Source organism: Triturus cristatus, chromosome 2_2, assembly GCF_964204655.1.
Source record: "Triturus cristatus chromosome 2_2, aTriCri1.1, whole genome shotgun sequence".
Classification (NCBI taxonomy): Eukaryota; Metazoa; Chordata; class Amphibia; order Caudata; family Salamandridae; genus Triturus; species Triturus cristatus.
In genome coordinates this window covers 1,191,863,549-1,191,879,464 of record NC_140582.1, presented here as the reverse complement: position 1 = coordinate 1,191,879,464, position 15,916 = coordinate 1,191,863,549, and the positions used below count along the sequence as shown (strand labels likewise).

The 15,916-nt window shown below is 53.5% G+C and overlaps 1 protein-coding gene across 2 annotated transcripts in view; it reads right to left on the bottom strand.

Annotated features, from left to right (window-relative positions):
• The window catches only part of LOC146863360 (uncharacterized), a 219,433-nt gene that overhangs the window by 120,292 nt on the left and 83,225 nt on the right, over positions 1 to 15,916 (bottom strand). Inside the window, exon 2 of one of the 2 annotated variants that reach the window (XM_085643360.1) lies at positions 15,334 to 15,438. The exons of the other annotated variant lie outside the window; for it this stretch is intronic. Within the exon in view, the coding sequence (XP_085499486.1) occupies positions 15,334 to 15,438 (105 nt within the window). The remainder of the gene's footprint in view (positions 1 to 15,333; positions 15,439 to 15,916) is intronic. 2 annotated transcript variants of the gene reach the window in all.

Here is a 15,916-nt window from a genome sequence, read left to right as displayed (position 1 = left end):
AGCGTACATATCCTGATATAGGAGGGTTGGGTGCAGAGTCCTCCCAGCAGTGCCCAGACATAAGAGGGATGGGTGCAGATTCCTCCCAGCAGTGCCCAGACACAGGAGGGGTGGGTGCCTAACACTCCCAGCAGTGCCCAGACACAGGAGGGGTGGGTGCCTAACACTCCCAGCAGTGCCCGGACATAAGAGGGGTGGGTGCAGATTCCTCCCAGCAGTGGCCAGACATGAGAGGGGTGGTGCAGATTCCTCCCAGCAGTGGCCAGACATGAGAGGGGTGGGTGCAGATTCCTCCCAGCAGTGCCCAGACACAGGAGGGGTGGGTGCCTAACACTCCCAGCAGTGCCCAGACACAGGAGGGGTGGGTGCCTAACACTCCCAGCAGTGCCCGGACATAAGAGGGGTGGGTGCAGATTCCTCCCAGCAGTGGCCAGACATGAGAGGAGTGGGTGCAGATTCCTCCCAGCAGTGGCCAGACATGAGAGGGGTGGGTGCACATTCCTCCCAGCAGTGCCCAGACACAGGAGGGGTGGGTGCCTAACACTCCCAGAAGTGCCCAGACACAGGAGGGGTGGGTGCCTAACACTCCCAGCAGTGCCCGGACATAAGAGGGGTGGGTGCAGATTCCTCCCAGCAGTTGCCAGACATGAGAGGGGTGGGTGCAGATTCCTCCCAGCAGTGGCCAGACATGAGAGGGGTGGGTGCAGATTCCTCCCAACAGTGCCCAGACACAGGAGGGGTGGGTGCCTAACACTCCCAGCAGTGCCCAGACACAGGAGGGATGGGTGCCTAACACTCCCAGCAGTGCCCGGACATAAGAGGGGTGGGTGCAGATTCCTCCCAGCAGTGGCCAGACATGAGAGGGGTGGGTGCAGATTCCTCCCAGCAGTGCCCAGACATGAGAGGGGTGGGTGCAGATTCCTCCCAGCAGTGCCCAGACACAGGAGGGGTGGGTGCCTAACACTCCCAGCAGTGCCCAGACACAGGAGGGGTGGGTGCCTAACACTTCCAGCAGTGCCCGGACATAAGAGGGGTGGGTGCAGATTCCTCCCAGCAGTGGCCAGACATGAGAGGGGTGGGTGCAGATTCCTCCCAGCAGTGCCCAGACACAGGAGGGGTGGGTGCCTAACACTCCCAGCAGTGCCCAGACACAGGAGGGGTGGGTGCCTAACACTCCCAGCAGTGCCCAGACACAGGAGGTGTGGGTGCCTAACACCCCAGCAGTGCCCCTGGAAAGAAAAGGGTGGAGTACCCACAGACCCAATGCCCACAAATGTCATTCAGGTGCACAAAGACCCTGCAGTACATGTACCACATGTGTGCGAGGCTGGGAGTACACACATGCATAGCGCCTAAAAGAAAACATGTCCACATGAAGTCATGTCAACAGTCTACATACACAAGTACAGTGACCACCAAGGATGCCACGAATGACGCAGGTGGAGACATCGCTCAGCATGCATGGCCAAAGTTTAACGAGTCCGTCACACACCCAGCCAATGTAGACACAGGTCAGCACCACATATTGGAATGACCCTGCAGGGAAGTAGTCAGGTTACACAGAGGAAGGAACACACCTTGGGACGATGTCACCATGCAGTAACTGTTTACATGAACAAAGTAATGTAGCCAACAGCTTGTGATGGCATACAGATACCAGGGTCCACCCTATGACCAGCACAAGACTACATTTCCCACACACCCAACGCATTATCACCACACCAAATCATGGAGTAGGTCCACCAACAGCAATACCAGATAAACAGTAGTGTTCTATTTAAAAAAAAAAAAAATTGCTTCATTCAGCAGGATGTAAGTAATAATTCTCAGAAATGTCAATATATGCAAGGCCCATAGGGCAGTCCATGACTCCAATCCGGATGGGGGACACAGTGGGATGCGTGTCCCCTAGCTTGCCTGCACAGTCAGACTCCTTAGTCTTCCAGAGTGGGGGCATCATGTGGGGGGGAAGGACCAGGCACCGAAGGGACAGGAGGGCCAAGGGTAGGCATCGTGGGTGCAGGGACGGAGGACTCCACCACAGGGGGTGGGGCAGCACCAAAGGTGGAGGTCAGGATGGCGCTGCACACCTTAGCAAGGTCCCCCAGCGTCTCCCCTGCACCCGAAGGAACCACAGGCCCCAAGGAGGGGGGGGGGGGTCGGAGGGATGGGTCGCAGCGCCACTGGGGGAGGGTGTGGACAGGGGGGGGCTCAACTCCCCTGCCGGTGTCCTTCCTCCACCGCTTGCGGGGTGGTGCCACACTGGGGCTGATGGACAGACTGGGCAGGACTGACCCTGTATCCGACTCTTGGCCAGGAGAGCTGAGGGGAGGGGATTTGGAGGGAGTGGATTTTGTGGAATGCAGACTCCCACTCTGGCTGCGTGTCTTACGTTTGCCCCCCGACCCAGTGGATGTGCCTACTTCACCCTGTGTGTGCGTGCCAGGAGGTGTGCGTTTGACCTTCCCTGCTGGTGTGGTGCCTGTGTCTGTTGTGGTGGGTGCATGCTGACGTCTGGGTGTACGTGGGACAGGCATGGGAGTGGGAAGTGTGGATGGGGCAGGGGTAGGGGGTTGGACGAAGCGCTGCAGGAGACCCACTGCTGCAGTCAGTGTCGAGTCAATGGACCTCAGCAAGTTGCATTGGTCAGCCTGCGATGATAAAATGCCCTCCAAGTATGCCTCCATGTTGTTTAGCACTCGGCTGTGGCCATGGAGGACATTAAGCATCGCAGCCTGACCAACCTGCAACTGCTGCTGGATGTCCACAGACTCGGCATTGGCGGCAGCAGTGGAGACAGGGGCAGGGGGTGCGGTGCCTGGCAGGAAGGAGACATGTGGTGACCGAGCACGCTGGGAAGGGACACGAGCAAGTGGGAGGCGGCTGATGGCAATGGAGGGGGCGGGGAGAGATGTTGTGCCTCTGTCAGCTGGTGGAGCAGCCTCCGCCCACTCGGAGAGCTCAGCCTCGGACCCGTCAGCTTCATATTCTGTGGTGGCAGTGGACAGGTCCTCCGCCTCACTCCCCTCCGCCTCAGTTCCACTCGATGTGCCAGCCAAGATGTCACTGCTGGCACTGGTGCTCGGTCCCTCCGCACGGTCTGTGCTGATGTCTCCATCCGTGTCCCCCGACGATGCTGTGGGCAAGGTGAAGAGACAGGAATTAATCATACACCTGTATACATATGTCACATGAGTCCAATCTACATAGGTTACAGTGCATAGCCTGAAAAGAAAGATGAGTAACAACTACAATACAAGGTACATATATAGGCCCTGCAACACACAGTTGGTTGACCCACCATGCCACTGAGAAACTATGGAGAGCATGACACAATTGCAAATGACATGAAAAGGATTTTGACAGAGGAGCCAGGCTCTGGGGACAATCCAGCACTGCATCTGCACCACACAGCGTTGCCGAAAATAGGGATGAGCAGGGACCATATCCATGAACTTGAGGCACATGCTGCATAGGTAATACTGAAAAACATGCCCACCATGACTGGGTCACTGCACCTTGAGTGTATGTCCAGACAAACATCACACACTGGCCAGACCTAGCAAGGAGATTTCAGGTATTGACATGTAGGCCTTGCCCGCACCAACCACCCCCTACATGAGACAATTTGTTGAGACACAGGAAGCACTTACATATCTTAGTATGGGTGAAATTCACATGGCCTGCAAAAAATCAAGATTGGACATAAGATACCCCAGGTGCGCCTGTCCAAATATATCATGTACAAATGGGCATCATCAGATGACTGTAACAAGACACACAGGCACTGGCCACCGTGAGTATGAACAAGGAAAATCAGGTCAGGCTGTACAGTGGACACTTGTAGTGCATTTTACGTCAATATACATGGTGCCAGGGGACAATGGCACAGAGCACAACCTATGCTGTAGACACTGAGAGTGTCCACATTTTGTGATGACACACATGACACCTAGGAAAATATGCCCCAGGGGACAGTAGTGGCCACACAACTCCATGGTCCTGAATGGGAATGACTGCAACACATGCCACCATCCCTGCACTATGCGTATCGCACACTCATGCACATCATGTCACAGGCCACAACATAGGACATGCATGCTGTAAGGCATTACACTTGAGAGACATACTCCCATGTCTGGACTCAGCATCAGTGCCAACTGACATGGAACCCACAAGTACTGAACTGGACAGGGCACAGGCAAGGTCCCAAAACCTGTTACACACCACCCCTACACATGATGCTACAGGCATTGGTCACGTGGATGAACTGCCAGCCTATATAACCTTGTGAAAGAGTGACTACACACAGACCAGGGAACACATGGCAAGGAGGGGAAGGGAGGCAGGGGAGCAGCGCTAAACTGTGGGTAACAGGATCTGCACAGCACATTTAAACCCTGGCAGTGTATCCATGCAACTGCGCACTTACAAATGCTGGTGACACACAACAAACACACATGTACCTACCCCCTTCCTGCTGCTGCTTCTCCCGTAAGCACCTGTCCAGGTCTGGAAAGACCACCGCCAGCACACGCTTGTGGATGTGGGTCAGACGGTGGCGCCCACGGTTCCTATGGGTCTCAGGTGAGTCCCCCAGCAGGACCCGTGCGATCCTCCGCGTCCAGCACCGGATATCCTGCCAGCGTTTTCTCACCTGGGCCAGGCGCCGCTTGCGACCCTCCGTCCTCCTCACGGCACTGACGGCGTTCATCCAGATCTGCTTCTTGGCAGAGGCGCCTACCTGTGAGGATGAACAAGTGACACTACATCAATACACCTGGCACATGTCACAGAGACATATATTAGATCAATTTTGCAGGTTACAACAAGGCATAGTATGCAGCCAAAGCATTGCACCTTTGTCATAGGGACATTATCCTCTGGGGAAGGGCAAAAGCACTACGTGCCATTGAAAGTACACAGGTGGAATGAGGGCAACGACACAATCAATGATCCAGGCTCACACTGTGCATCAGAAGCTACACCAGGATTATGTGCAGCACCTCAAAGCAGTCACATGCCACAGGCCACTGATGCTACCTCAGCAGAGTACACAGACACACACAGGCACAGGACATTCACCTGCCATTGGCAACTGCAGCTACAAACCTCACTCTGCACATGTGCCACTAGACTGGGTGGGGTAACAGGTGTGGGGATGGCTCATCACGGCAGACACACATCACTGTTCCCTGCCCACAGCAGATGGCCAGGGCATACCCATCCCTCATGCAGCTGGGGTGCTACACTCCACATATGCACCCACCCACATGACAGGGGACTTACACACACACCGATGTCCAGGGTACGAACACATCATGTGGACACTCTCAGCACAGCTGCACGACACAAACACACATCTGTGGGTACAGTCACCTGTCACACTGGGGTGACCACAGAATCCCATGAGGACTGTAGAAACAACATTCCCAGGAGGATTAGAGAGGCAGAATGTGGCATGCACCATGCAGTGATTGTCACTGTGAACACAATGCAAGTGAGGACAGCAGACATGCACCACAGCATGTTCTGGCTGGGAGACATCAGGCATTCCCCCCCCCTGGGACCCAATCTACAGTACAATGCATGTGTGTCACACCTGGACACAATGCCAGGAGTGACAGTCACAAAAAAGGGACACAGTCTGTGCTAGTGCACTCAGCACTCACCTGATACCCTGGCCGGCCATACAGCATGGGGTACTGTGGGAGGATGACATCCAGCAATGCCAGATTCTCCTCCAGGGTGAAAGGCTGGGTCCCTCTCCACAGACCTTGACATGGTGCCATGGAATCACGAGCAGCAGCAGTGTAGTTGAATCCAAAGATGTGCAGGCAAGTGCTCTCTCATGGGACCTGGCTGCCTTATATCTGCCTTGCTGGCCTGTTTCATGCACAGGAGTACAGAGTGATTGGTCACTCACATTTGCATCCTATGTTTCCTCCAATCCCTTTAAACCTACTCCAGTGAGGGGCTTAGATTTTTTTTACAATTCAGCATGATGTCATTTCAACAACAACTTTGCAACAACGTAGATTCTTCCAAACCGATTTTTGCAGGCCACCTTTAAAAAAAATTCAAACTTTAAACTCGGTCTCCATGGCAACCAGCATGCATTTCTGGCTTTATACTTGTCCCTCATGTGTCCCCTATGTAATTTGGATATTCACACACAGGTACGGTGCATTCCGGGGCCCTAGGGCACCCCAAATGCATAGCAACGGGCCGTACACGCGTGTGTACGGTCCGTATCACTATGGGTACGCATACGCGAGCAAACCCATAGTGATACGGGCCGTACACCCGCTTGTACGCTCACTATCACTATGGGTGTGCTCGCGTATGCGTACTCATAGTGATACGGACCGTACACACGCGTGTACGCTCACTATCACTATGGGTGTGCTCGCGTATGCGTACCCATAGTGATACGGACCGTACACACGCTTGTACGCTCACTATCACTATGGGTGTGCTCGCGTATGCGTACCCATAGTGATACGGACCGTACACACGCGTGTACGCTCACTATCACTATGGGTGTGCTCGCGTATGCGTACCCATAGTGATACGGACCGTACACACGCGTGTACGCTCACTATCACTATGGGTGTGCTCGCGTATGCGTACCCATAGTGATACGGACCGTACACACGCGTGTACGCTCACTATCACTATGGGTGTGCTCGCGTATGCGTACCCATAGTGATACGGATCGTACACACGCGTGTACGCTCACTATCACTATGGGTAGGCCTACGGCAGCACCCCCATAGTGATAGTGAACGTACACACGCCCACAGAGCGAATGTACGGTGTCTTTCACACATAACAGTGGTGACAGGCAGCACACAGACAGGAATGGAGCTGACATATTTGTCCATGGATGGACATCAAGGCATTGTCTGTGCAGTACTACATGTGTGGGGCACAGGTGTGAAAGGCTGTGATGTGGCACATTACTCCTGAGTTGTGAAGGCAATAGATGTATGATGAGATGTGTACTGATGTTATGTGTGAAGGTGCACTATGTGCCAGACATGCCCTTCACTCCTTTGACATGTGTGCATGTCGTACAGAACACTTGAGATAAGCGTCACTGGCATGGCACAGTCAAAAACACACGCAAGTGTCCCCTGATGCCCGCTACAGGGGTTACCACACCTGATATGTGACTACCCACGTTGCACGATGTGACTATGTCATGTATGTGTGGTGTGTTCCCATTAGCTTGCTGTTGGTGTTCCCTCAAATGCATCTGCAGTTGCTGCAACCAACATGTGTCTGTGTGTAGATGGCCATGGCACACTGTTACGCACACCAGGCCACATGTGGTATCAGATGTAAGGTGTGTATGTATGCATGGGACACGGAGTAGCGTAACAAGGACCTGTCTGCATACTCTCAATGTATGTGTGATCAGTCATGACATGTACACCTTCATGGCAAGGTGTGTGGGCTGTCCTAGTGTTATGTCATGTGACCTGTGTCTCTAGTGTCCCGCTACCTGTCTCTGCAATCAACATCCTACATCTGCTGATATGTTGATGTATGTCACTCCTGTATTGCGTCTGGCTGTTCACTTACACTGGGACACAGCTAGTCCCATGCCATCGTATGTGGAGGTTCACAATCCCCGTGTGTAGCTGGGTCTTGGTAGGAGTGTCACCTGGCAGCCATACGTGTCCAGGGCATGTCGCACATACCTGACTCCATATGTAGCATATGTGTATTGACAGATTAATATGTGCTCAGTACATAGAAATTGTTGTTGTGGTGCACTCACTCTTCCTTGTCACTTCCAAATTACTGCAGAGCGCCGCCTCTTCCCCGACCAATTCCGGACTTGGCTGACATGCGGGAGAATGACTGTATACGCTGCTACCGCTTCCCCCAACCGTTGATTGAGGAGTTGACGGCAAGGCTGGCACCACACCTGCAACCACTGCAGAGGTATCCTACGGCACTGACACCCAAGCAGAAGGTAATGGCAGCCCTACATTTTTTTGCCACGGGTACCTTTCAAAATACCATAGCTCATGTTGGTGGCATGTCCCAGACCATGTTCAGCCGTGTGCTGCATGATTTTTTGGAGGCCATGTTGCTTCACCTGGATGAGTTCATTAAGTTCCCAAGTCCTGAACAGTTGACAGGTGTCAAGCGTGGATTCTATGCCCTGGGAGGGATGCCCCATGTCATTGGGACCATAGATGGGACACATGTGGCTTTGGTACCACCACAGGCACAGGAGGTAGCCTTCCGTAATCGCAAGCACTACCACTCCATCAATGCCCTTGTGGTGTGTCTGTCCAACATGGTGATTTCACATGTCTGTGCTCGTTTTCCAGGATCAGCACACGATGCCTACATCATGAGGCGTAGCAGGGTGCCTGAAATGATGACGCAGCTGCGCAACGAACGAGCATGTGTTGTTGGTGGGTACACTCTGTCTGTCCTGTATTTTGTGTAGACTTCCTGCCCGACTGCTTCTCCTGTCCTACTTTTGTCCATGTGTTTTCCATGTAGGGGACGCTGGCTATCCCAACATGGCATGGCTGATCACACCTCTCCGCAACCCCAGCACGCCGGCCCAGCTCCACTACAACACCGCCCATGGCCGGACAAGGCGAGTGATAGAGAGGACATTTGGCCTCCTGAAGAGCTGATTCAGGTGCCTACACAAGACCGGCGGCGTCCTCCCATATGCCCCGGTGAAGGTCTGCAAAATCTTCATGGTCTGCTGCATGCTGCACAACATGGCAGTTGAGAAAGCTGTGCCACTCATCCTGGATCAAGATGATCAGGACCATCCACCCGTGGAGGACGAAGGGATTGGCAATGGGGCTAGTGATGTGGAGGATGTGGAGCCGCAAGAGGACATCCGGAGTCGGCTCATACGCGACTTCTTTGCTTAGTGGTGAGTACCAGTGTCTGAGTGTGCACGCATTGGTCCTTGTGTGGCATGTGTTGCTATGTGTGTGTCCATCTGCATGTATGCCACGTGAGTCAGAGGTGTGTGTGGATGTGTCACTCGAGTGATGGTGCCAGTGATGGGTGTATTTCCGCAGTCATAAATGTGACCTAGCATGTTGTCATCCTTATATGTGTCGAGTACATGCACATGCAAGTGGATGGGCTTTCTGTGGCTGACTTCTTGTGTCTCTCATCCCCAGGTACTTGCGCATGCCGTCTGCTGGTTGCATTGTTGTGGCACTGCTATTCCTCATGGACACGTCATCGTGTGCTGACTCAGCGTTACACGCACGGACAAGTTTGGAAGTCACCTTAGGGTAAGGGATGCATCAGGGGTGTATTGGGTGTGGCAGTTTTTTACGATGTGTGCACACTGCCCCTGTCGATGTTTGGTTCCTCTGCAGACATGTCGCATCACCATGGGACACATGACATGTAGGTGGATTCACCTGAATGGATGGCCAGACTTGTTGACAGTCATCTGTAATGGGATAGTGGATTGTGATGAAGGCATCAATGTGTGTAACACTGCCCTCAGACACATACGGTTTGCATTGGCTTGACATGGTGTGGGACTTCCCCATCAGAGGATCAATGGTGTATGGCAGCCTCTCCGTGAGCAGCAGGGGGTGTTTAGCTGTTACCCGACACATGTGTGCCAGTTCCATGGATATCAAGCATTTGTGGTGCAGAAGGGGGGTGCCAGTGTTGGACCCACATGTTACACCACATGACCTGTGTATGTGGACTCCGAGTTGCCTCTGCATTCCGGAATACATGACTAATAAAGGTGTCCCTATGCCTCCAGGTGCCTCTTCTCAGTCAATGCTGGTGTGTTGCCACGGTGCATACGGCATGTCTGGCATGGTTCTCAGTGATAGTGGCTATGTGTCTATGTGTAGAGTAGCAAGATGCAAGCTGTTTGTCTGGGATTAGACTCTGTATTGTGCATGATGTCCATGACTTTGTGGGTATTGTGACATGTGCCATCCCCATGCATCCAACATTGGCCAGGCCACCATTCTCTGCATCCACCTGACTCAAGCTTGCAGGACATGGTTCTGCCACCTGTCTACACATACCTGGGTGCCCCCCAGGACACTCCACATGATCCCTGACCTCTGCGCATGACTGTTGCTGTACTCAATATGTCTGTCGGCACGGTTGTGCGGCCACCCCCTAAGCTGGTCGGGACCATCACGGGTGTGTATGGTGCTCCATGTCTGTCTTGGCTAATACATTGTGACCCATGTGTGTCCTGTGCCAGACTCAGGCCCCAGGGTATGGATGGTTGAAGTCATATGAGAACTCAGGCATGGTTAGACTTTACAAGACACATGTAATGTAATAATGCAAAATGTAGGCATCATCTCTTGATTGTGACAGTTTTTATTTGTGTAGGGGTACGTGTTGGGGGGGGGGGGTATGACAAGAGGGGCTTTCCGGGTGTGTATAATCCAAAGTTCACTGGGGGAGTTGGTATCCTTGCCATTTGAAATCATCAGAGTCCATGCCACAGTCTTTGTCAACATTGGTCAGACAGTGACCAGCAAGTCCATGTGGCAGAGAATGTCATTTGCTGATGTGCTGCTGTTGGGCCAGTGGGCCAGGTGCCAGGCCAGGTGTCCTGGGAGATGGTGCTGTTGCGTTGACCCTCACGGTCTTCGCCTGGTGGCACAGGGAGGGTTGCCCATGTTGTCGGCTATCCGACGGAGTGAACGGTTTATTCCTGTGAGCACTGTCACGAGCTCAGCCTGTCTGTCCTCCATCCGCCCTTGGTGTCGCTGTTGACAGGCATGTTGCTCCGCATGTTGCTGGGCCTGTTGGGTCTTGATCTCCTCGAGGGTCCCCTTCATCTCGTTGAGGGTGGACACAACCTGGCTCATGCCCGTGGTGTCCTGCCGGTATGTGTTCAGGATGTTTCTTACATGGGAATATACCGGTTCCGCAGCCAACTGGTCAGGCTCGCGCCTCCGCCGTCCTCCACTCCCACCACCCCAGCCCACTTGCGCCTGGCCTTTTCCTTGTGGGCACATCGGGTCTCCGGGACCCCTGAGGGGTGGCATTTGCGTTGTCGTCTGCCTCCTCCTGGGTGCCCGGTACACTGTGTCCCTCCTGGTCAGCCTGGCTGCGTTGTGGTGGTGGGGCAGGGATCCTGGGTGTCTCCTGGGATGTGGCAGGAGTGGGGGTGGTGGTTGGCCCAGTTGTACCTGATGCAGGTGCTGCAGGTGGGTGGACACCAGAGGGGCCAGGTTGGTCGGGGTCGTCCACAGAGTGGTGAGAGTCGTCGCTGCCGATGGGATCGTCATCCCGCAGAGCCAGGTCCTGTGAGTCTTCCCCCCCAGTGTTGGGGGGTGATCCACGACGTTGACCTGTGTGTGAGAGAGACAATGTTATTTTTGTTCCATGCAACATCCATGTTTCATTCCTTTCAAAGTTGGCACATTTCCTCTGGGTATTTGGATATGTCTTGCATTCCACTCACAGTGCACTTGTGCATGGGTATGTCTCTTGGTCACAGCTTTTGAGACTTTACCTATGTGTGACACAGTCTTACTTGCTGCGTCAATTGTGACTGCAGTCAGCAGTTGAGTGAGCAGGTGTGGCGAGCCATGCATTGGCGCCTTCCGTGTTGCACTGTACGTGGGCAAATGGAGTTGTTCCACACACTTATATAAAGCAGGTAGCTGGCGTTGTGCTTGTGCACAGGTTGACACATGGCCCAGTGTTTTGCCATGGAGAAGAGAAGGGGATTCAGGCACTGGCCACCCTTGTCTACATGCACGCAGTCCACCTGCTGACGAGCAGACATTCCCACACCACCCAAGGGTGAATTGGTCTCCCTGTGCTTCCCTTTCTCCCTCCCTCTCTGTCCCCCTCTCCCTCCCTCCCTGTGTCAGCCTCCTCCCTCTGTCCGTCTCCCTGTGTCTCCCTCCCTCTCTGTCCCCCTCTCCCTCCCTCCCTCCCTATGTCAGCCTCCTCCCTCTGTCCGTCTCCCTGTGTCTCCCTCCCTCTCTGTCCCCCTCTCCCTCCCTCCCTGTGTCAGCCTCCTCCCTTTGTCCGTCTCCCTGTGTCTCCCTCCCTCTCTGTCCCCCTCTCCCTCCCTCCCTGTGTCAGCCTCCTCCCTCTGTCCGTCTCCCTGTGTCTCCCTCCCTCTCTGTCCCCCTCTCCCTCCCTCCCTGTGCCAGCCTCCTCCCTCTGTCCGTCTCCCTGTGTCTCCCTCCCTCTCTGTCCCCCTCTCCCTCCCTCTGTCTGTCACCCTCTGTCACCTCAGCCCAGCTTCCTAGGCACACACAGTTTGCAGGTCTTTGAATGGCCCTTGGCTTGTTCATGTGAGTTTGTTTCTGATCTCCAGGCACCCATTGGGTGTAGTGACTGTGTTTGCGCTGCTGCTGTGGTGGTGTGTGCTGCCACTCTTTCACAGTGTTGGCTGTTCATTAGCTGCTGTCATGTGCAAAAAGTGCCTTCACCCCCATGTCTTCATGCAAGGCGTCCGCCATTTGCAGGCAAGTCTTTCCTGTGTGGGGACACACTGTTTGTCTGGCTGAGACCTAGGCCCTATGGGCTGAGGGCATAGTTGTCTGCTTCTGAGTTGCACTATGTGATTTTTGAGGCCTACACTCCCGCCATCCGGGTTACCGTGTCTTGTGTTGGTGTTTTCTGTGGTCTGTGACTTGGCATTGTCTAGCTGGGTGCATGGGGCATGGTGGCGCTAGTGGCATGTGCGTGTTTATGGAGTGTGGTTGAGTCATGCGATAGCTTTGGGGTGGTTGTGTGCATGATTGTGAGTTTGGTTGTGGATGACGTTCCCCCCATGTGATGTGAGTTGTTTGTGTACTCACCAGGCTCTCGGAGTCCTTCTACTCCCTCCACTCCCACCACCGGCAGCGTGGCCATCACCTTCTCCTCCCAGGGATGGTATTGTACGTGTCTGCGGGGCGGCCCTCCTCCAGTGGTGTTGGCCTGGTTGTGTTCCTCGGTCATTTTGGCTCGGACCCTCCTCCGCAGATCTTACCACCTGGCTTGGCATTCATGCCTGGTCCTTCTGGTGGACCCAACAGCATTCACAGCATCGACAATCGTCTGCCACATGGCTGATTTTTCGGAAATGCTGGTCTGTCTGACCAATGTTCCAAAGAGGTGTGGCTCGACTCTGATGATTTCGTCAACAAGGACCTCCAACTCTCGGCTAGTGAACTTTGGATTCTTGTTAGTGGGCATGGTGAGGGGTGTGGGTGTGGATGGTTGTGGGGGGTGTGGGTGGGGATGGTTGTGGGTGTGTGGGTGTGGTTGTGCATGTGTGTGTGTGAATGTGATGAGGGGGTGTTTGTGAAGGTGGTTGTGTGAAGGTGTGCAGGTGTAAGGTGTAGTGGAGGTTGTAGTATGGTGCAGCTGTTTCTCTGTGTGGTCTGGCAGCAGTGGGTCTGTTGCAAAGGATCATGGTTTGTGTGTGTTGGGCCTTTTTATTGGTCCATTGGTGGGTGTGGCTGTGTTTGAACTTTGGGTGGGTGTGTTATAAGGAGTGGTTGTGTTTTGGGCCTCTGTTTGGGAGTTTGGCAGTTGCAGGTCAGTGAATAGGTTGTATTTGTGCTTGTTGGACATGTTTTGTGGCTTTGTGCGATTCAAATGGAGTCTTCTTGTGTTGTTTTGCTTTGTCCTGGTTGTGTACGTGTGTTTTTAGCGTCTGTACGGTGCGTACATCGGCCATTTTGTTGTACAGTGCTGTCCTTGTCTCTGGCTTGGTATGACTCGTACATGTGCCATGTTGGGTGAGGGTGCTGGTGTTGGGGCCTGGGGTGCGCTCTGTACTTACACTGGTGGGGTGGGGGTACGCTCCATACATACGCGGATGAGGGTACGGTCCATACATACACTGTTGGGGTGGGGGTACGCTCCATACATACGCGGGTGGGGGTACGGTGCGTACATACACTGTTGGGGTGGGTGTACGCTCCATACATACGTGGGTGAGGGTACGGTCCGTACATACACTGTTGGGGTGGGGGTACGCTCCATACATACGCGGGTGGGGGTACGGTGCGTACATACACTGTTGGGGTGGGGGTACGCTCCATGCATACGCGGGTGGGGGTACGGTCCGTACGTACACTGTTGGGGTGGGGGGTACGCTCCATACATACGGGGGTGGTGTTACGGTCCGTACATACACTGTTGGGGTGGGGGGTACGCTCCATACATAGGGGGGGTGGTACGGTCCGTACGTACACTCTTGGGGTGGGGGGTACGCTCCATACATACGGGGGTGGTGTTATGGTCTGTACGTACACTGTTGGGGTGGGGGGGTACGCTCCATACATACGGAAGGTGTGGTGTTACGGTCCGTACGTACACTGTTGGGGTGGGGGTACGCCCCATACATACGGGGGTGGTGTGACAGTGCATACATACACTGTTGGGGTGGGGGTACGCTCCATACATACGCGGGTGAGGGTACGGTCCGTACATACACTGTTGGGGTGGGGGTACGCTCCATACATACGCGGGTGGGGGTACGGTGTGTACATACGCTGTTGGGGTGGGGGTATGCTCCATACATACGTGGGTGTGGGTTCGGCGCGTACATTCGAGGGCTGGGGGGGTGGTTCGGCGCGTACATACGGGGGCTGGGGGTGGTGGTTCGGTGCGTACATACGGGGGCTGGGGGGGTGGTTCGGCGTGCACATACGGGGGCTGGGGGGGTGTTCGGCACGTATGTGGGCACATGTCTCCATGGTTGCTATGGGAGTTCGGTGCAGACGGTGTTTTTTCCATACGGTTGTAACATCGGACGCACGGGACGGATCGTACTTGCGCGGTCGGACTTCACTTTTCACATTTGTACGGTAAATCGTCCGTGGACGTGTCGGACACATTTTCCGACCCGAGGACGTGTGGGGAAATATTCCCAATGCGATTCGTATGGACTTTTTCCCATGCGAATCGCACTTGGCAGTTTGTACGGCACTTGTACGATTCGTACGGTAAAAAGACCGGATACGAGTCGTACGGGGATAATTTTTACCGGATTGGAATCGGCACCCAAGTGTGCATTTGTTGAGTTGCGAATACAATTTTCATTTGTTGATCTTGTGATGTCACAGTCAACATACACGTTAATAGAACACCGTATGTTTGGCAAGTGCCCCCATACACAGTCAAAAACATATGGATAACACGGTGTTCTTGATTAGATGCCAATGTATAGAGAAATTAAGAGTACTCGACCAATGATGAATAAAGTTAACATGTGCTGGTCATAAAAACGATCTAAATCGAAATCTAAGTGAAACTTTGGGTTGAGCTTCACGGCAAGTGCCATTTAGTACTGATAAGTGGCATATAAGTTCAGATTCATACGTGCTCTCAGAAGACAACCAGTCATGGTGCTCTGTGAAGAAAAGGGGAAAAGGGTAGGTTGCCCGTGAGTTGTACGTGCCAGTGTCTGGGCCCCTTCCTATCCTCCTGTGGAAAAAAAAGAGAAAAAGAAATATAAAAAAAATATATAAAACACATGCAACTTAATAGTAGTCTCAAATGCACAGATCTGCCACATGAGAGGAGGAAGATTCATAAATTGCACATTAAAAAATATATATCGCAGATATATTACAACCATTGTATACTAAGGAGACCCAAGGCAGCATCCCATGAGGGGAATAGTCAAAGTCATCTAATATTCTCTAAGATGTATTGCCAATTCCTCATCCTGATTCAGACCGCCCGGTACCTTGGTCTGGAAGTCCACAATGTACTTGGACTCCCTTTGTCTTAATTTCAGTACTCTATTGCCGCCCCTGGGATTGATGGTAATCTGTTCAAGAATGAAAAATCTCAAAAGGGCTGGATTAGAGAAATGTATGTCCCTAAAGTGATGGGCCACTGGCTACTTCTCGTCATTATGTATGATAGCTCGATAGTGTTCTAGTACCCGTTTCTTGGC